This window comes from Mesoplodon densirostris, chromosome 10 (assembly GCF_025265405.1).
Source record: "Mesoplodon densirostris isolate mMesDen1 chromosome 10, mMesDen1 primary haplotype, whole genome shotgun sequence".
Classification (NCBI taxonomy): domain Eukaryota; kingdom Metazoa; phylum Chordata; class Mammalia; order Artiodactyla; family Ziphiidae; genus Mesoplodon; species Mesoplodon densirostris.
Genome location: NC_082670.1, coordinates 75,562,532 through 75,583,384, shown reverse-complemented (window position 1 = coordinate 75,583,384; position 20,853 = coordinate 75,562,532). Strand labels below are relative to the sequence as shown.

Sequence of the window (20,853 nt, the reverse complement as noted above, 5' to 3'; positions counted from 1 at the left end):
ATACACAAGTCTGTTCTCTTTTCAGTTCTGTTTTGTCTTGGCCTTCTACACTGAGATGAAATAAAATGGCCCTAACTAAACTGCATAATAAAATTTGATTTTCAGTCTTTGAAGCCTGGGGGGTTTTCTCCTTACGTAAAATGGGATCCAACATCCTTAGTCTCATGGCTTGCAGACTGGTCAGGATATGTCCAAGGTTCACATGCTCTATTTACAACTTAATCTTTATGAATAAACTTTCATTTAAAAAGAAAAGGGTTTGCTGCCTAAAAATAAGATAGAAAATCATTGTTTTCAACCATCAGTACTGCTCAGGGATGGAGGATTAGAAACACAGATTTTGGAGTTAAGAAAATAAAACAGAAAAATTATTTTCACAGGAGAAAATCCTGACTTTGATTGTAGCATTGAGATTCTCCTTTCCAATTAATAAGGGTCAGTTTTCTGGACCACACTGGACTAATAATAGGCACATGCTTAAGATAACATCACTAAATTATTCCAGAGATAATCATGAGATGGCAGCTTGTAAACCAGAGTCATTTTGTTTTGTCCTCCTTGTACCTACATTTCCCACGTGCAAATGGACCTAATTTAAAGGTTCTCTGTAACAAATTGGAAAACAGAAGTATGAGAAGACATTGCCAATTGAAGGTTATTAGGTAATGAAGATAAAATAAAAGTGACATAATATATTGTACACTAAAGGAGAAGAATGCAATTTATTTTAAAAACATCTGACATACTACATTTGTATAAAGCCAAGTACAGCTAGGATGACAGTCTTCACACATAATGAAATTATATATATAGTGAGGCTAGGTAATGTTCCAATGTGTAATTCCACAAAGAACTGGTTTGAGTCCAAATAAAGAGAATTTTTTTTAATGTGTTGACGCATGGTAGACATTCAGTGGACATTCTTTGAGTTGAATTGTGGCCAGTGTTTTTAGACCACAACCATATCTGATCATCCTCCACCTCACCCCTACTCTGCCACCCTTCCTCCATCACAGCCTTATCACCATGTGCTCCACTCGGGGAGAAAACATGCAATTCTGTTTTACTGTCCTAGCATTTAGGCCAGGGCCTAGGAAGAAGGAATTAATGACACTCAATGCTCTCCTTTTGGATTGAGGTCCTTTCCCTGCAAATGGGCTTGTAACTCCACGCATGCATTGCACCAAGAAACTTGGTGCTTTTCAAAAAGGCTCTAGGGAAAGAATCCTTCCTTGCCTCTTCTTAGCTTCTGGTGGCTCCCAGCAATGCTTGGTGTTCCTTGACTTGTAGCTCATCTTTCCAATTTCTTACTCTGTCTTCACGTGGCTGTCTTCCCTCTGTGTCTGTTGTCCTCCCTTCTCATAAGGACACCAGTTACATTGGATTTAATCCTAATCCAGTATGATCACATCCCAGCTATATTAGATCTATTTCCATGAAAGGTCACATCTGAGGCTCCAGGTGGACATGAATTTGGAGGGACGCTATTCAACCCACTACACTTAAAATGTGTAGGACTTGTAAAACAAAAGTGAGGGGTGGCCACAGGGTAAAGAAGATTACCCCCGGGCACAGAGAACCATGTCTGCCAAGGTATGAGAAGAGCATGTCAAGTTCAAGGAGCTGAAGGAAGGCTGGTGTGGCTGTGCAGAGAGGATGTCTATAGCAAGGAAAGAGCCTGGGTGACAGCAGGAACCAGGAGGCCCACACCCTTCCTGGTCAGGACAGGAGGTACACACTAAGGGGATGAAGACAGTACCTCAACACAGTTCTAGGCACAGCTGCCCTGGATATAACAATAAAGGTCACACTCTGACTCAAAGACAGGGCTGTATGGGCCCTGGAGGATCATCTCACCCACACCTAACCTTTGGGCCCAAATCTTCATTTCATAGCAGGGACTCCAAGGCTCTCAAAGTTCAACAGATTTTCCTGAGATTTCTAGTTAGGACTGGGACTTGATCTCCCAAATTCCATGCCACCATTCTCTTCCCTACACAGGTAGTATAAGGAGGTTCCATGAGAATTTATTGTATGTTAGTTTGAGTTAAGTGTATAAAAGTAAAACTGGTTTCCATGCCATGGGAGGAACATCTGAGGGCCTTTAATCTGCTTATGTTCATTTTGAACCTCTGCTGCTGGGGCAGCAAGAGGCAGCATTTACCAAACTAATCTGACCATTGAGCCCTTCCTTTCCCAAGAATCTCACAACAAAATGATTTAGGAGACAACCTTCAGGAAACCCTGTCCCAGATGGTACTATCTCTCCTAGGACATTTCAGCATTTTAGTATGTAATTTTTTGTACACACAGATATTTTGAAAATGTTCAAGTAATCAAATCCCAGAGAAATAATAGTTGGTCCATCTTAAATCTCTGAGATCTAAGGAACTGTCACTTAACCAAGGAGTACCCTCAGGAGCCATATCATTTCTGGAAGTGTCAAATGTCTCGTGGGATCCCACCCAGGCTGGCTGGGGCATGAATCTCAAGATAAAAGGAACAGTGCAGTTCAGCAGCAGCTTTCACTGCCATTCAGCCTTCTCTCGGCAGCACTCCAGACTTCATGACCAGCATCAGTGATGCCTAGACTGCCTTCCTCAGCTTTCATAGGACAAGGTCCCTAGAACATTCAGCATACCCACAGGTGAAACTGAAAATAATGTCAAAATCTCTACTGCAGACTCAAATGCTCAAATCTGATTAAATGTAAAATACTGTGCAATATTCCTATATACTGTTGTTTCTCTCCCAAAGGCATTATAAACTAATATTGGAGGGAAATTAATTTCATCTAAGGCAACATATGTCTTCATAATCTTCTTGGCACATGAAAATGAAGAGTAGGGACAACAGAGCAGAACCTAACTCAGCATCATCTGAAAGTCAGGTGATTCAATGAATGTGTTCCCTGATGGCGCCGGTTGGAACTGGGTTTCTGCCACTGGCAACCAAAATCTCTAATGAATGCACTTCCCCACAAGAGGGAGCTTCGCGAGGGCAGTGACCTTTTCTGCTTAGCTCACCATTTTATCTTCAGGGCCTCACACAGGGCTTGGAACAAAGCAAGAACTCAGGACACACTTATGTAAGAATGAAGGAACGTCCCTCCTGCTTACGACATTTACACTTACCACTGATTCATACTATTGTACCACTCTAAACATGAAAAGAAGCATCCTAAAAAGAAAAAAAAAAATCCTAGCAAAAAAAGCCCATGGATTCCTCATCTAACAATCATTTTATGTCCAAGAAACAAGAGGTGTACTCTGTTCAGAACCAAGCATTGAGTGAGCACTGACATGTATCAGGGCAGTGAAGCCCTTTGGAGGACTGTGACCTATGTCTTTATTCACAAAGAAAATATGCAGAAATTTTACAAAGTCAAAATTCTGCCACCAATATCATAAAAGAACTGTAAGCATTTCTGAGTCAACTATTCTGATTCTGACTGATAAAAATCTTGTACATAAATTAATCTCTCCAATTAGAGAAACCCTTTATGAGGATTTTCTTTTGTTACTGACTGAATGTTTGTGTCCCACCAACATTCATAGGTTGAAGAACCCCATGTTCTGGTATTGAGAGGTAATTTTCTTTGGGAGGCAATTAGGTTTAGATGAGGTCATAAGAGTGGAACACCCATGATGGGATTAGTGCCCTTCCAGGAAGAGTAAGAAATACCAGAGCTTCCTCTCTCTCCCATGTGAGGACACAGGAAGAAGGCAGCCATCTGCAAGCCAGAAAGAGGGGTCTCACCAAGAACCAAATCTGCCAGCACCTTGATCTTGGTCTTCCCAGCCTCCAGAACAATGAGAAATAAATGTCTGTTGTGTAAACCACCTAGTCTGTGGTGTTTTGTTATGGCAGCCCGAGATGACTAATACATCTCTATTATCAGATTTCAAATTTGAAACTTTCAATTTAGTTTGAAGACTTCCTGCTGGTGGAGACAACAGATGATCTGTGGTTTCTTCTTATTTGCTCCACCTTCATCCAAATGCCACGTGGTAAGATGTCCTTGTGGCTTCCCTGATGGATCAGCCCCCCACCATGCTCTATTTTCACAACATCTGCATTAAATTTACTCTCCGTTGAGTGTATCAAGGCAGACTGCAATTTGGTGACACTGGAACTTTAATAGACCACCATTTATTATAATGTTATCTTTAATAGAATGCTTATTGTTTAAATTTCTGTGAGCTCCAGGAGGAACCATGCATGCTCTGCTGAACACAGCTCGCGGGAAATGTTGAATAATCTGGCAAAGCAGGCACTCGGCAGACAAGTCTCAGGGGACAGATGCTAAGTGCAGGGCAAACAACTCCTGAAGGCAGAGGCTGGCAGTCTCTGTACCTCAAAGTGGGAAGACATCAGGTGCCTAGCCTTACTTAATAAAAACATAAAAGACTCCACTTAATTGCTCCAAGATTATGCAGGGAGTTTTTTTCCCTCTTTTAGGTTGAGCTTGTTAATTTCTACAGCTGTGATGTTGGCACAATTGCAGCCTCAAGTCCTGTTTTCACAACTTGTAAGCAAAATTAAAACTTCCTTTTTAAATTACAATTCAAACCAAGCCAGGATTAAATTCCTGTTGCAAAGCAGAGGCCTGGGAAGACCCTAGAAGGAACACTTGTTCCAAAGTCATGATGGACAAACTCTGACAAACACATTCATTTGAGGGTGCTCTTGGTGGCACTGACGTCAGTAGTGCTTTGGCCATTTCAACCTCTCCCTCCAGGAGCAGTCAGCTTTAGAGTAGGGAAACCTAAGCTCAAATGTTTCCATTTCTTACATTTTCCAGTCAGAATTTAACTCAGCCGATTATGGATTGCTCCTTTCCCTGGTAATAATAACAACAATAATAGCAATAGTAGTAGTAGTAATAAAAGCAATCTCTTGTCCAGAAAGATGAAATATGATACGTTTCACACTCCAATCCCTCACTTTAGGTGGCGGCTCTATGAATAACTCTATTGAGGAAGATGCTGAAACCACACGTAGATCCAAATGTGGGTGTGCACACGTATGCAGATGCCACACTGCATTCCTGTCCTGTACTCTGACAACAGATTTAATAGATTTGAACTTAATCTTTCATTTTCTTCTAAGGGAAGGGAAAAAATTGTTAACCCTGAACCCTAAAGGAAAATATCACAGGATCAGTAACTTGAATCATAATTCTCAATGCAGGGATACTCACCTGGATACTGCCTAAAAAAGCCCTTTGCACTTCCAAAGTACTGCCATATGAGACTCGGGTCACGATCAAAGTTATCTACAAAAACTTTGTTTAGGGATTCGGACCAATAAACCCCATTGACAATTGCTGGATCTGGGGAAAAAAGGCGGGGGGAGAGAAGAGGAATGTTACAAACCAAAGTGAAACAGAACCCCAGCTGGCATCCCACGTAGCTGGCAGATATCACCATGGGGCCCATCCTGCAGGAAGCTGTGAAGAAAGTTATAGCTCCCGAAATGTTTAGCTCCTGGGAATTCCAGCTTTATGTACATTACAGCTTCCCCATCCTGCCTGAGCCCTCTAAGCCACCCAGGAGCCTCTAGTGATGACTCCTTACTTGAAAGGCACATCCCTTTTTGGGTAACTTTCAATCTGGCTGAGCAAATAGTTCAGAGAAAGCAAAGAGAGACCTTCTTAGCATCCTGTTCCACTTTTCGGCTCCTGAGTCAGAACTCAGCATTGAAAACAGGAAAAATGTGTTTTCTGTCACTGCAGTCACCTCAGCCAACGCAGCCCTGTTCCAAGGATCTCCACCTCTAACTTAAAAGTCTGCTTTAAAAATAAATAAATAAGTAAATTAGAATTACATAACTAAATCTCTCTACCTCTTTTGTTCGGCAGATTATGAGCTCCATAAGGGCAGGAACAATCTTGCTTTGATCTCCTGCTGCACACCTTTGGCCAGCATGTGGCAGAAACTCCAAAAATGTATGGATGGATAAAGAGATGAATGGAGGAATGGATGGATGGATGAATTGATGAATAAAAGGCTGTTCTCCAATTCCAGACAACTATCTACTCTTCTGCCCTGTCATCCCATGAGCAAATGTCTTTTTCTCACCCTTGGGAGCCCAAAGATAACCCCTTGTCTTTTGTCCACAGATGAGAATTAAGAGTGAGGACAAAGACAGAAAATATATATTTCTTGCATACTGATCAAAGCACGGTGGATCACTGAGGATACTCTTTAACTGTCCACTTTTTTTTAACCTTGGAAGATCCTGTTTCAAAATAATGCAACACTCAGCAAAATTTTGTTGCAAGAGTATAGATAATTGTCCAGTCCCAGTATGATGAGGGTAAGGATGACAATAGGATGAGCATGTTAATAATTAGGAAGAGGAGGAGGAGAAGAAACCTTTGTTGAGTCCTTCCTGCAAGGCAGGCACTGTGCTCATCTTCACTCCTGTCACCCCCACCACAGCCCTCCACAGCAGGTCCACTGTTGTTCTCCATGCTATACAAGTGGAAACGGAGCACCAGGAGGTCAGGTTCTTTCCTAAAACACCCAACTAGCAAATGGCAAAACCTCTTATCTGTGATTTCCTTATTTGTAAAATGGGGATAATAATACCCAATTATTTGGCCTGTTTGGAAGGTAAAACACATTGGCAGAAAGGGACTAACGGCCATAGGCATTCACAAAGTCATCAATGGAGCTAGTCCATTCCCCTGGAGTCCAGCACCCTCACCAGAATTCCCTGTGGAACTGTGAATCACAGTAACCCCACTGTGGCGTCCTCATTCCAAAGATCCCTCCATACTACGCAGACAGGGGGTACGGGGACAGATTCCATCAGTCCAGCCCGTAAGTTGCACAGCAAGCCAACGAAAAAAGTAACTCTAGAAATGCTTATGTAAATTAGGTACACTGCAAGGAAACTCACTGTTGGCACTGTGCTAGCCACTCCTCCTCCCCAGCTGCCTGCCCTTTGCCAGCTGGCTGCCCACAAGATGTGGAGGGTGAGACAGAGCCATGATATGACGCCTGACCCAGTGGACAGACATGGCGCCTTGTCTTACTGTCTTACCTCCAGCCTGTCTCATTCTTTCAGACCACTTACCCAGATTCAACAGGCAATTGGGATTCTAACTCTCATCTCAAGGGCAAATGCTCTAACTCCTGTAAACTATAATAAACCACATCACTGATTGGGAGAGTGAAAATGATCAAGTCAACTTTTTCCTGTAAAGTAATTTTGAGTAAGACTATCCTCACCATCCTGGAAAATGGAGTTTTTTATTGTTCCTGTCCAAGCTTGACAATAATTACTGTGACTCACTCCTTGCTACGAAAGCCACTTAAATTAATCCACAAAGGTGCAGATACAATAATGACAGTGAAAAATCCACGGTTCTTGCCTCTTCCATCGATAACTTCAATTATAAAAACCTTCCACAATTAGAAGCGAAAACTCCATTTCACTGGCTCCCTGTCTCAACATGTTAAGGAGTTCACCAGTTTCCAGTTAGACGATTCTTTTTTCTTGAGCATGATTTCTCTGGGGGTAGCAAAAGGTTGCCCGTATCTCCAGATAGCCCTACTAACCTAAGATTGTTCCTCCCTCTGGGAACTGTGAGCACCTTCAGAAATGAAAAAGAACTGTAGTGCCTGAGGATCATTTCATCCACTTCATTTGGATACCACATCTTGCTCTGAAATTATGTCTCTTTAAGAAAAGAGGGCTTCGGTTTTCCCAGGGTATGATGAATAAGGGAAGTAGAATCACTAAAAAATATGGTCTAGTTAAAATAATCTAAGGGGTTTAATGGACTGTATTAGCTTCCTGTGGCTGCTGTAAGAAATTACCACAAATTGGGGTGGGGGTGGGGGCTTAAAATAACAGAAATTTATTCCAGAGGCCAAAAGTTCAAAATCAAGGTGTTAGCAAGATTGATTCCTTCTGGAGGCTCTGAGGGAGAATCTGTTCCATGCCTCTCTCCTTGCTTCCGGTGGTCGCCAGCAACCCTTGACGTTTCTTGACTTATAAACATATCATTCCGATTTCTGCCTCCATCTTCATTTGGCCTCTGTGGGTCTCTGTGTCAAATCTCCCTCTCTTTTTTCTTTAAGAGAACCAGTCACTGGATTTGGGGTCCACCCTAAATTCAAGATGAGCTCATCTCAAAACCTTTATCTTAATTACATCTGCAAAGACTCGATTTCTAAATAAGGTCACATTTGAAGGATGTACTGGAGGTTAGGACTTGGACATATCCTTTAGAGGCCACTATTCAACCCATTACATGTACTCATACTCTCTTAATTATCCTATACAATATACCCATATTCTATGGTTGTTAATGCACTGTTTTTAAAATCTGAGTTTAATAGATGTGGGCCTTTTTCCTAGTGAAGGATGTTTAAAGGCCTTCTCCCTTTTCTTCTTTATGGGAACAATTCAGATTTTCATGTCTGCATTGTAATTTTATGAGCTTACAATTCTTCCTGACCTCTTTCAATGGGTCCTACCTGTAGTGCAACAAACTGGACTAAAATCATTTCCCTTAATGTTTAGTGTTGTGTCAATGCCCAGCCTCTCTGCTCAATAAAGTGAACTCCACGTAACATGGTCATTTTCCCAATGTTCCTGTCCATTCTGCATCAACTTATGATTCATATTGGTCAATATGAAGTATAGGAATAGCAATTCTTCCTCCTGTTTCCTCTACCTTCTGAGAGATTTAATTACCTCCAATGCCAGTCAAAAATTTATCAGACGTTCAGCTTTTAGTAAAACAGACTACTAGCAGAAGTTTAGAGAGTAAGAGTCCCATACCACCTTTCTGATCAATTTGCAATTTGTATCTGAAAAGCACTCACACATCCCTACTCTTTCTTTATAATACATCCTACAATCCATCAAAAAATCACATTTGTAGCTTCCTTTTTTATTTCCAACCAATAACTGCTCTCATCAGTGCTTTCCTCTCAAGTTTGCACTTTGCTACATAGGGGTCACCTGATGTCACAGATGGCTAACGTTCTCTCTGCACACTCCCCCTTACACACATGCACACACACATTTCCTTTTAGTTCTATTTCTGTGAATGAGTAGCCATCGCATTTCAGTCCCAAGTTCCATCCTCCTGTGACCTGAGATGATGAGCCTCAAGCAAATTAATGTATGTAGAGCACTAAGCACAGCAACTGGCACATACAAAACACTCCATACATACTGGCCATTATTTGCTCCCGTCTTAGCAAATAAATAAAGTTCCAAGAAGACTCCCAACTTTCCTCCCTGTTCTCTGCAGCATGCCTCTGGGCAGCACCCCAACATTGCAGTCACCAGTCTGGAACTTGGGCTCTGGAGCTGGAATCCCAGGTTTGAGACCTCACTCAACACTTGTTAGCTAATGGCTTTGGACTTGTGACTTAACTTTCCTGTGTCCCAATGTCTCCATCTGTGAAAGGCAAATGAGAGCAGCCCTCCCTCAAAAGCTGGTGGTACAAGGCACATAGGTGCCCAGCAACAGGAGGGCTCCACCAGGAGGGTACATCACCAGTTGCAGCTCTATGGTGAGCCCCCAACTCCCCACACAGGGCAGTCCAGCTGTCGTAGGACCATCCAGGTAGGGCTTTATCTATGTGTCTTCCTCCCTTCCTCAGATTATCAGGGTCAGGCACTCTCGATGATTCTTCCATCTGTTCATTCGATTAATATTTATTGAGCACCTACTATCTCAGGCATTCAGCACTGAACCAGATAGATCATGAAGCTGACATTTCAGTCTGAGGAGGGGAGACAAGGGAAAAGAAATGAAAATTCCAAATAGAAATGGGTGTGATGAAGACAAGTAAAAGGGATGGTAGGCTTGAGAGTTACCCTGTGTGATTAGTTGGGGAAAGGGGAGTTACTCAAATTGGGCGGTCAAAGATGACCTCTTTGAGGAGAGCACTGAATGCTAAGAAGGCATCAGCTCAAAACCCCCTTGGCCAGCAAAAACTTTCTAGGCAAAGAGAACAGCAAGTTCTGAAGTTTGGAGCTGGGAAGAAACCCATGTCTTAGGGAACAAAACACCAAAGCCACAAGTATTACTAGAGCCTTGTGAGCAAAGGAGAGAGTTACAGGATGGGGCTGGAGAGGTGGGCAGGCCACGGTGAGGATTTTAGCAGATCAGCAAAGTTTCCTGCAAAGTATACATTTTCTAACAGATGTAATCTGTGCTCCACCAGTGCCAAGGCCCATCACGCTTTTATTCATGGTTCAAAAATCAAATTTCTTTTCTTCTGAAATCTATAGCCAGCATAGCCTACTTCCTTTTTCCAGGACACACCCTTCAAACAATCAGGATCTTTATGGACGCCTTGGTATTTGAGTTTCCTCTCCAGACCTCAAAGTTACCTGATACTCCCTTCATCTTTTTTCTCAATATCATTTATTCTCCAGTGAATTAGCAGCACTGTATTAATTTAAACTTGCCATTTTCTACCACAAAATATGGGTCTATTTCTAGAGAATCGGAGCATACATGAACAATTATAGGCTAATATTGAATTACAAACTACTGTTACCCAAAAGCCATTGTTTGAAGGGAAGGGACTGAATTCATGTTCAACTGGGTTTTGAAGTATGGCCCTTGTAAAGAAGGTATTTATTTCCTGCCTTGAACAAGCTGGAGGAAGGATCTTGGGCTTTCCTAAAGGTCTTTGAAGGTGTGTGTCTCCTGGATATAAAATTACACCAGCACAGGGATTACTGGGGGCACTGAGTCCACACAGTTTTCCTCAGCCCCGCATGCTGGACCAGATTCAAGAGGAGAATGGCTGGAGAGGTTTCATGTCTCCCATTTCAGCAAGCAAATGACGTCTCTCTCATTCATTCTAAATAGATCATAGATTAAATAATGAATACTTTTGATGCTAATTATCAAGCACTTAATATGTATTGGAAAATAGCCCTTAATGTGTGTTGAATTGTAAAATAGATTTATTAGCAAAACATTTACCCTTCCTCTAAACTTAGTGATGTGCTAGATATTAAATGCAGCTTGCTTTTCCCATATACGGAGGCATTTTCTGGCAGTCCTGGGAAGAGAGGGATGAGGAATACTTATGGCCCAGTGCTGAACCACTCTGGATGGAGCTGAGAAGCAAAGTGAGTAGGGAACACAGCTACCAGTTTGGCAAAACCTAGAGGGTACCTTAGACTCTCAGCCCATTGCCTCAATGTGCTAGACTTCAGGAGCTCATTCCCCAGTGGGATTTCACATCGATGACGGAACTTGTTTGCTCGGATTTTTTGCCTTAAATGTATCAACTTTAAATAGTCCTCCTCCCTTAACATATTTAAATTTTTGTGGAGGAACTTGCATTTCTTCCTCCTTGTCATTCTTTATCCCCCTGGAATAAACCATTCCCAAGTCTTTGTCAGAGATACTAAAAAAAAGAAAATTATGTGATAGAAATCAAAATAATAATGATACTGATAGCAGCAGAAATTGCCATTTCTGGCACATTTATAATGTGCCATGGACTATGCAGGACAGTTACAAACTACTCTTCCTAGCCCCATTTTACAGATGAGGAAACTGATCCTCAGAGCATTGAAGTCCATTGCCCCAGTACATCACCTGCCCAAGGTAGAGATTAGCTAAATTGCATGTTGTGTTCAAGCTATTAGATGGAAGAAGACTGGAATGGAGGCCTCGAACTCTACTACTCACCAGATAGTAAGGGGTGGGGGGAAAAAGGTGGCATGGGAGGTGCAGTCAAGGTAACATGTGGCCCAGAGCAGGCTGTCTGCCCCCAGCTGTCAACAAATAAATGAAGTGGGTGGTCCCTGGAGGAGGGGGCTGGGATCAAGCTTTCTTGGGGACCCTGACAGCATCTTCACACCTAATGCTCCAGGCATGTGTGTGAGTTGAAGAGGACGTGGTGGATAAAGATAAGGTAGAGCCCGTCTGCAAGGGTCCCCTAATGCATCCCCCTTGGGGTCTCTGCTGCAGAGCCACAGTGAAGCTCTTTCATCACCATCAGCATTTGGATTTGGGGGCTGCTTGCAGAGGGGACATTTACAAGGCATAAAATCTTGGATAAGACACTCTAGAGTGAAGATAAGTATATCTAATGGGGCTTTGGATTCTAAAGTGGCATCTGATAAACTGTAGTTAAGCTGGTATCACTAATTTAAAACACCTCATTTGATATGTGATCTTGTCCCATTAACTGAGTCTCCCTTGAGGTCTCTAACAAAGAGCCGAACAATCAAAGCCTACTTCCTCCCTGAGGTTTTGCTCTGGTTAGAAAGGGAATAAAACTCACCTTGGACAGGTTCAGAGATGGGGTGAGCACAGCCACCCCTTTCCCACCAACAAGTACTAGAATAACACCAGCCTTGCAAGACCCTTGCTGCGGCTCTCTGGAACCTGGCATCCTGATTGCAGATCTGTGCTGAATTCCAAGGCAAGATCGTACACCCTGACCCAGAAGCTTCAGTAGTTTCTGCTAACCCATCACTCAGAGACTATATCTCACTGCCCAGTGCTCTAAGATGCTCTGGTCTGGCCCAGGATCCATTTTCAAATCTGCTTCCCCTCCAATTCCCAACTTACACCCACATCCCCACCCTAGACAATCTTATTGAGGCTTTTCTTTTCTTGTTTCATTTATAGTAGCTGTTCCTACTGCCACTGTACAACCCATTTAAAGGGTGTAAATCATGTCATATTTTCTAACATTCTCCAAAGCATTTAGCCCCTGTACCAGATGTAGTATGCATTTATTCATTCATTCAGAAAATACATGCTGAATGACTACTGTGTGCCAGGCACTGTGTTAGGATTTGGGGACAAAGCAGTGGGGAAAACCAGGCAAAGCCTTTAACTCAAAGGCATGTATAGTCCATTGGGGAAAGCAGAAAACCCAATAATTATTGAATTAAGTGTAAGATTACAGTCATGATTAGTATCAGATGGGGCAAAACACGATGCTGGGGAACATGTTCTTAAGCAAGGTCTTCCTAACACATTATTGATCAAGCTGGAATTTGAGGAATGAATAGGCATTAAAAGTGGGGCTGGGGGTGCGGGTGCAGAGTGGTCCTGGCATTGCCAACTGCAAGTTTAAATACCTGGAATTCAGAGGACAAAAAGCTTGGGTGGGAGGGATAGAGGATGAGAACCTAGCAGGACCTTGAAGATCCTGGGCTGCAGTCTGCTGGCAATCTCAGGAGCAATGGAGGCCCGTGGAGGGTTTGAAGAGAGGGCAGGTACACACTCCTGCCATTTGGAGAGCAACCAAGCAGAGGCAGGAGAGTGGGGGTGGAGGGACTGTTTAGAGGCTCCTACTGTCCTTCCAGTGGGACAGGATGGTGCCTGCACTAGGGTGGCAGGGTGGCAGAGTGAGAGGAGCCATTGGTGTAGAGAGGACAATCTCACCAAACAAGTTTTGCACTCTGAAGGCAGGCATTTATTCCAGAGGTAGAAGCTCTCTTCTGCATCGTCCCAGCATCCAAGCAGGGCGTCCTCAACAGTAGGAAGCCTGGAGGACAGTGCTTCCAGAGTACTGCATCCTAGTGGAGTTCACCCAAGGGGAGCTGGCATGCTTCTTAGATGGCACACAAATGGGAAAATCTACTGATGGAAACAGGCAAGAGTTTGTCCTCCAACAGCTGGATTGTCACAGATTTGCAAACACCAATTTCTCTGTTGCAACAGTCCTCAGAATGTACATCCCAGCCAGATGTTCTTGCAGTGTGTCCCTAATTGATAGAAGTTATTCATAAGCAGCATGAAAGAGTGGGAACCATAAGAAAAAGAAATCCTTGACCACACATTTGGGTGTTGGAAACCTTCAGCAAGACTTTTTATGGGCACTGCTATGGGCTCACACGGTGCCAGCTGCCCTACATGCCTCATTCACCGTCATACTCACAGCTCCTGGGAAGGCTAATACTATTTCTGAAGGGTGGGAGAACCGAGGTCCTGTTGGGGAAAAGCTACACAGCCTGAGATGGGCTAGGCTGTCCTTTCACCTAAAGCGAAAGTGTCCCTCAGAAGAGGCAGTGCAGGGGGTATGGGGAGAGGGTGGGGTGGGGCTCAGAGACCCTTAGTCCCAGGCCTCTGTCTTAAACACACACACACACACACCCCACTCAAAGTAAAGCCAAATAAACGTACCCATTCAGTCAACAGGCATTTAAAATTACCTAGGGTATTTGAAGGCTTGTCCTGTGTTCCATGGTGGGGGGTGTGGGGGAAGTGCACAAAGAAACAATTCTGGAGAAAATTGATGTTATGACAAGTCACACACACAAAAAGACAACTCCCAGCTAGAGTATAGAACCTATAGCTGTCATTATTTGGTAAGAACCCATTCCTGATATTCACTCAGAAAGTCTCCTCTCATTCCAAACTTTCAGAAGAGAGGAATTTAAACATTCCTCCCTTCCATCTTGTGGCTCCCAGTAAAATATGATTTTGTGAGCCTGCCATCTGCACTGATGCTATCAGCTTTTTATTGATATTTAACATAAACACAGCCCCAAGGCTAGCAGGTACCCTGACAGGGTCTGAAATATAATTGCTAGGGAACTGTACAAACGCGTGTAGCAATTAAGCAGCTGTCAGGGATATTGCCGGTATGAAGACACAGAACTGAGGCTGGACAAAGGAAGGAGCTGAATTGGAGGCCGAGGGAGCAGAGGGGTGCAGAGGAAACAGGGTAGCATATCACCATGCAGCGGGCCCAGAAACCACAGACAGGGAGATAAGTGGATTGTGGACATTCAAACAGGGAAATAGAGCTAAGCGTAACTTCGCTGTTTGTTTTTAACACCCAAAGGCAGAGAGCTGACTCTCCTGCACTTGCTCTGAGATTTATATGGAGAGACGACATGCAGCCTTGAGTCTGGCTTCTGAGAGAGGCCTGGGTTGGGGCACGGAAGGGAATTAGTATTCTGCACTGCTTTTAAGAGACGTCACAGGGTATCAGCCTGAAAAATTGGCTTGTGGGTAGGAAAGATGGGGTGGATATGGATGAAAGGTGAGTTCTGAGTGAGGAAGAAGGAAATATGAGCCAGCTGGAAGAAGAGGCACAGCAGAAGGAAGATTGAGCTGAGCCTTGAGAAGGCCCACAGAACTCCTCTGATCTGTGTTTCAGTCCAAGTCCTGCCCACATCTACACTGTCATCGATTTAACAGGCCACTCAGTGGTGGCAGGATGGGTATGGTCATGGTGATGGAGGTGTAGACACGTTCTCCTCTTTGTACCAGGATCTCGTCATCCTTTGAGACGCTGGAAGCCTTGGTCTTTGTAAGTGGGTGCAGTGGGGTGAGGAAAGGCAATTGTCTAGCGAATGGCCTGGGTTTGGGGATCAGAATGACCACGTCTAGTAATGGGTCTTTTATGCCTTAATTTGCTTTTAAATTCCCAAAAGAGGAGTACCCTTTTCCAAATTTGGAATGCTGCTGCCAGATATCTGAGCTACAAGTAGCCATTGAAATAGCAGAATAAAATTTTAATCTCTTATTTCTTGAACCATGGATGGAAAGGGGCTTATGCCCTGCCCTCACTCCCTTCTCAAAACACGCACGCACACACACACACACACACACACACACACACACACACACACACACACACACACACACATGCCATCCTAGGTAAGTGCTTTCAGGTAGAACACAAAGGAACTTTTAAAGACTTTAGCCTTTGTGTACTTCCATTATGTTAGAGTAATTTTAAGCAACACAGCAAACCCATGGGTACACAGATTATTGCTCAGAACGAGGCTAAATTTATTTAGATGAAAATAAAGAGTGAGTCAGTTTAAAGAAAAGCATCAAGTAATCAAACAGGCATTGGGCAGAAACAGATGAAGACATGAGTGTGGCCCATGAATGACTGGGGCTGGGGAAATGTAGCTTCGGTGGCTCAGAGCTGCCATGCTCATCACCTCTTCCCAGTTTCCTGCCTAAGTAACTCATATCTCAACCTTAACAGCATCTACACCAGGGTGTAGGATGGCAGGTGAAATGTGAACACATTCCTTGTATAAAGAAAACTGTGGTTTTTCTTTAATAAAATGTAAATGATATATCCTCTATGTCTTCCAGCTCTAAAACTGACAAACTCCTGAAGGCATGCAGCCCCAAGAATAAGAAAATTGTAGTTGTGGTCACATAACCAAGGGCATTTCTAGCTTGACACTGCTAGAAACATGTAAACAGGAGTCAGAAGTAGGCCTGAAAAAGGGCAGAAAGATGCTCTAAGAAGCAGACAATGTTCTCTGCAAATAAGCTGTGGGGAAGATCCACCCCCTCACGGAGCTCTGTGGAGGAAGCCAATTTCATGCCAAGGTGGTTTTGATGGATATGGCACCAGGGGACTGGGTTCACATGGCTAGAACATTATAGGAATTTGCTTTTGATGCTCATTTTCATGCGAAGATCCTCTGATCGTAAGCTCTCCACACCCCCAGCCCAATTGTACCACAGGAAGTTCAAACTGCTCCCAAAAAGCATGATATCCACTAGGAATAATACCAGCTTCCAATAATGTTGGCCAAGAATTATTAACAAGGATGTTCCAGCCATCTTTCCACCAGACCTCATTCACCCCACAAATGCTTATATCAACTATTTTTTTGGCCTGTTGAACAACAGCAGTTGGGCTCAATCAATTGAGACCAAATGATTGAGTTTATGGACCTTCAGCAGCTAATGCACACTAGATCCTGAGTGGCAAGGATGGGTATTTGATGGTACCCTCCTCTTGTCACATAAGCTCATGAAAAATCAAAGGGTGTAGGTTTAATTCTATTCCATGATTTGTAACTAGATGAGCATATAATTTATTATCCAAACTGGATCACTTTTGAGGGGGGGTATTTTTATTAATACATAGAGATAATTAGTGTAAGTAGGTATATTCTTGGCAGAACAGAATGGATGGACACTCCATTTATAACTCACCCCATTCCACAGGGAATGGAACCGAATGACTCTGTGTGGGGTGTGTGTGTGTGTGTGTGTGTGTGTGTGTGTGTGTGAGAGAGAGAGAGAGAGAGAGAGAGAGAGAGAGATCTCTGATGTGATCACGATGTGTATAACCAAAAATAATTAGAGCAAGGAATCATTTTTATAATACATAACATCTTCTTTTAACACTTAGCCAATCATTGTATGTAAGGCCATGGCCTTTTGAGTACTGTGGGCAGTTGGCTAGCTATGGACATTCAGCATGTTCCAGACATCAGCCAAAGTGTTTTATTGATGGGAGAAGAAATGGAAAACATTAATTAATCCACTAAATTACTTAACTGGATGCTACTTAAGACTGTTGCTACTGTAATTATGTCAATACACCCTCTACTTCTTCAAGCTGGGAATCTTTCCAATTTAAGGAACCAAAGAGCCAAATTAAAATACCTTTAAAAATACTGGCCCATAGAACTAAAAAGATTAGGGGTAGAAACAGCTTCAAGGGTAGGTTGGTCCAGAGATTGCCAATGGTTTCACCAAGGCTGTGGTTTCTGTCTTTCTATTCTGTATCCAACTGAGCTGGCTCCATCCTCAGACGCTTCCTCTCACACGTCCCGGCCTTTCACCCTACAACCCTTGCCCCAGCATCTCCAACGTTTCCCCTTATGGGGCCACAGAATTGCTGCAGCACTTACAGTCATCAAACTTTTTCCCACCATACTCACAGGTAGAATGTGAGATCTTCAGATGTCTCCTTACTTTTATTGACTTTGAGCATTGTACACCCATCCCTGAGCTAACCAAAACAAGAGCGGAATGAGGCATGCTGATTGATTGGCTTAAAAATGCTAAGTCTTGGGTCTGATTTCAAGCCCAGCAGCCATGAAAGATGGGTTTCTGAAAGAAATTCAGAGTGGCACTGGCGGGAAGAGGAAAGAGAGGGTGCCAAACCAGAAACATCTCCTCCAAGTTTCCAATATGGTCACAAACACCCAAAGAGTCATCTCAGAGACCACAAAACCCATGTGACTCGGGATTTCACCAAGCACTAATTCCACTAAATAATTTAAATCTGGCAGAATCATTTTCCAAGTGAAGCATTTCCATACCACACCGGTGTACAAGAAATCTGTTCAGTGTTCTAAAAGTGCATGGCAGATAGAAGAAAGTTTATCAAAGAAAGTTTAATGCAAAAGATAGATCTCTTGGGATGCAAAGTAAAAAATTCAAAGAAGACAGAAAGAAGTGCTTTGCGGGAAATAATGCTGCAAGTTCAGAAGATTACATGCTACAAATAACAGTGAAAAAGAAAAAAAAATGTTATTGCTACTAAAATAAAACCAACAAGGCCATACATATTTAACAGGAACTTCACCAAGCGAGAAGCCAGCTGCTACGAAAATGATGTATGACAAGGACGGGCCTTCAGAAATGGAAGCTGATCTCCAAAACTTTCAAGGACAGAGCTACTTAGAGATTTTAGCTGGAATAGTTTTAATAAGAGCATGCTTTTATGTCAAGGCTTCACAAATCTTTTCTTAAAACTTTTAGTAGTCCAAACTTTATTATTTTCTTATTTGTGGAAACATTTATTCAGAGAGGTCTTCTAGCAATAAAGATGCTAAAACTTTTATATAGTGATGGTGGTTTATTTAATCAGTTTGATCAAACAGTTTCAAACGTATTTTAAACGACCAGAAGTAGAGTAAATCAAAACTCCAGTAACATTCTGGAGTCCTAACACATTTGATGACTAATTTTATTTCAGCAGTTAACTAGAAAGAAGACAAGCCATCTATGCAGATACTATCGAATTCAGCTTTCTTATTTAATCTGCCATGATTTCACCCCCTGGTCTGTTTGATTATTTTTAAATAGCTTGGTTCTATTTTGTATGTGAATTAAAGGGCATGTAAATTTAAAGTTGCTGCTATTTCAATAGCATTTACATGATTAGAATATAACAAAGTGTGTGTGTAAGAACTGAAAGCTATGTTACTCATGGAATGTCCCAAAGCAAGGACCATCCATGATGCCAAGTCAAAGTTTACAAGGTCAAGATAAAAAAAGGCTAGCTAGGGCTTCCCTGGTGGCGCAGTGGTTGAGAGTCCGCCTGCCGATGCAGGGGACACAGGTTCGTGCCCCGGTCTGGGAAGATCCCACATGCCGCGGAGCGGCTGGGCCCTTGAGCCATGGCCGCTGAGCCTGTGCGTCCGGAGCCTGTGCTCCGCAATGGGAGAGGCCACAGCAGTGAGAGGTTCACGTACCGCAAAAAAAATAAATAAATAAATAAAAGAGAGAGAGAGAAAACATGTTACTTAAAACAAATATTTAATTTAATTTAAAGTTGTTCAATATTTGTTCTCTAAAACATATTATGTATTTACCATGTATATATGGAGATCTTTTCTCTTACAATTGAATTAAGGATAAGACATAGTTAATTAGCATATGGGATCAGTACAAATTCATAGCAGAGGGTCAATCCAATCCTTCTGAGTAACACAGTCTATATAAGAAGAAAAGGAAAGAGAAGAAGGACAAGAAAAAATGGGCCCTTTCGTCTTAAAAGTAGTGGACTACAGTGCACTTAGAGGTACAAATAAATTAATAACTTTCTGAGTCCTTAACTTTCTCCAGCCATTGTCTTTAAAGCAAGGGGGAAAAAGGTTCAAATGCTTAAAATCTCTCCAAAACTATTAGCAAAAACAATATGAAAATACATAACAGATGCACAAAGGCGTCTTGGGATGAATATATTATGGACCCACAACTGCAAATTCTAAAATCTACTTAATTGTGCCAAAGCGAAACATACGAAAGACCTTTTGATAAACAAAATGCAGACAGTGTTTCAAAAAAAAAAAAAAAATCTTGACATCTTGAGCCAAGGACTATTCCTCAGCTGGATACTTCAGACTCTGACTAGACCACCAAAACAGGCTCTGCTGTCACGCTGGCCACCTTTGAGAACAGTAACATAGCTCAAGTCTTGGTCCTACATGGTGAGAGAGTGGAATAATAAATGAATTCTGCAAGAAGATTCCACTTGGGGCTTTTTATCTTAGACCAAACACAGAGCTCTTTTCTAGGGGGAGAGAGTGGAAATGACCCTCTAAAAATAGTCTTATTCTTTCCCTTAAAAAATAACTTCTTATAATTAACAAAAATATCCTCAATATTTGAAAAAATCAAATGATGAGGGAGAAAATTAAAACCACCCTAATCCTGTTGGTAACCACTGTTTACATCCTGATGTTAAAGCCATCTATTCCCTTCTCCATACATTTTGTTGGTATAAAATGGAACTGTGCAGTATGCACTCCTTTACAACCTAAACCCTTCCTTTTTGCTCCATTTATCAATTTCCCAAGACATACATCACCCTCATCTGTAACAGCAATATGGCATTCCGTTGAAAATGGGGAGAAGTAAAGGACTCTGTTTTCATGAGTGACATTTTCAGTACTCAGAGTATTTGGAGGGATTTGCTTTAAAATAAATGAATACAACTTCCTCACAAGTGTAAGGAGAAAAGTGTTGGTGAACAGAGAAACAAAGCCTGTGTTTTCACTACAGAAATGTATACACATTAGCCAGTTCACCAGCTCGCCATTCTTGGCATGCACAAATGATCCCCCCAAACCTTTCTCTCTCATCTTTCTCCTATAAACAAACAGTATCTCTGTTTCAAATTTTCATTATGAAATACTTTCAGACTTCAAAACATTTGCAAAAATTGTTAAAAAAATAATAATAAATAAAAAGAATCCCATATACCCTTCACCCAGCTTCCCCAAATGTTAACCTCTTACTTAACCACAGTCCAATAATCAAAACTACACCTCATACAATACTAGCACCTAATCTACAAATCTTATTCAAATTTCATCCACAGGCCC

At 42.3% G+C, this 20,853-nt stretch overlaps 1 protein-coding gene across 1 annotated transcript in view; it reads right to left on the bottom strand.

Annotated features, from left to right (window-relative positions):
* The window catches only part of CACNA2D3 (calcium voltage-gated channel auxiliary subunit alpha2delta 3), a 794,881-nt gene that overhangs the window by 421,584 nt on the left and 352,444 nt on the right, over window positions 1–20,853 (bottom strand). The window contains exon 6 of the mRNA XM_060109938.1: window positions 5,204–5,335. Coding sequence (XP_059965921.1) covers window positions 5,204–5,335 — 132 coding nt within the window. The remainder of the gene's footprint in view (window positions 1–5,203; window positions 5,336–20,853) is intronic.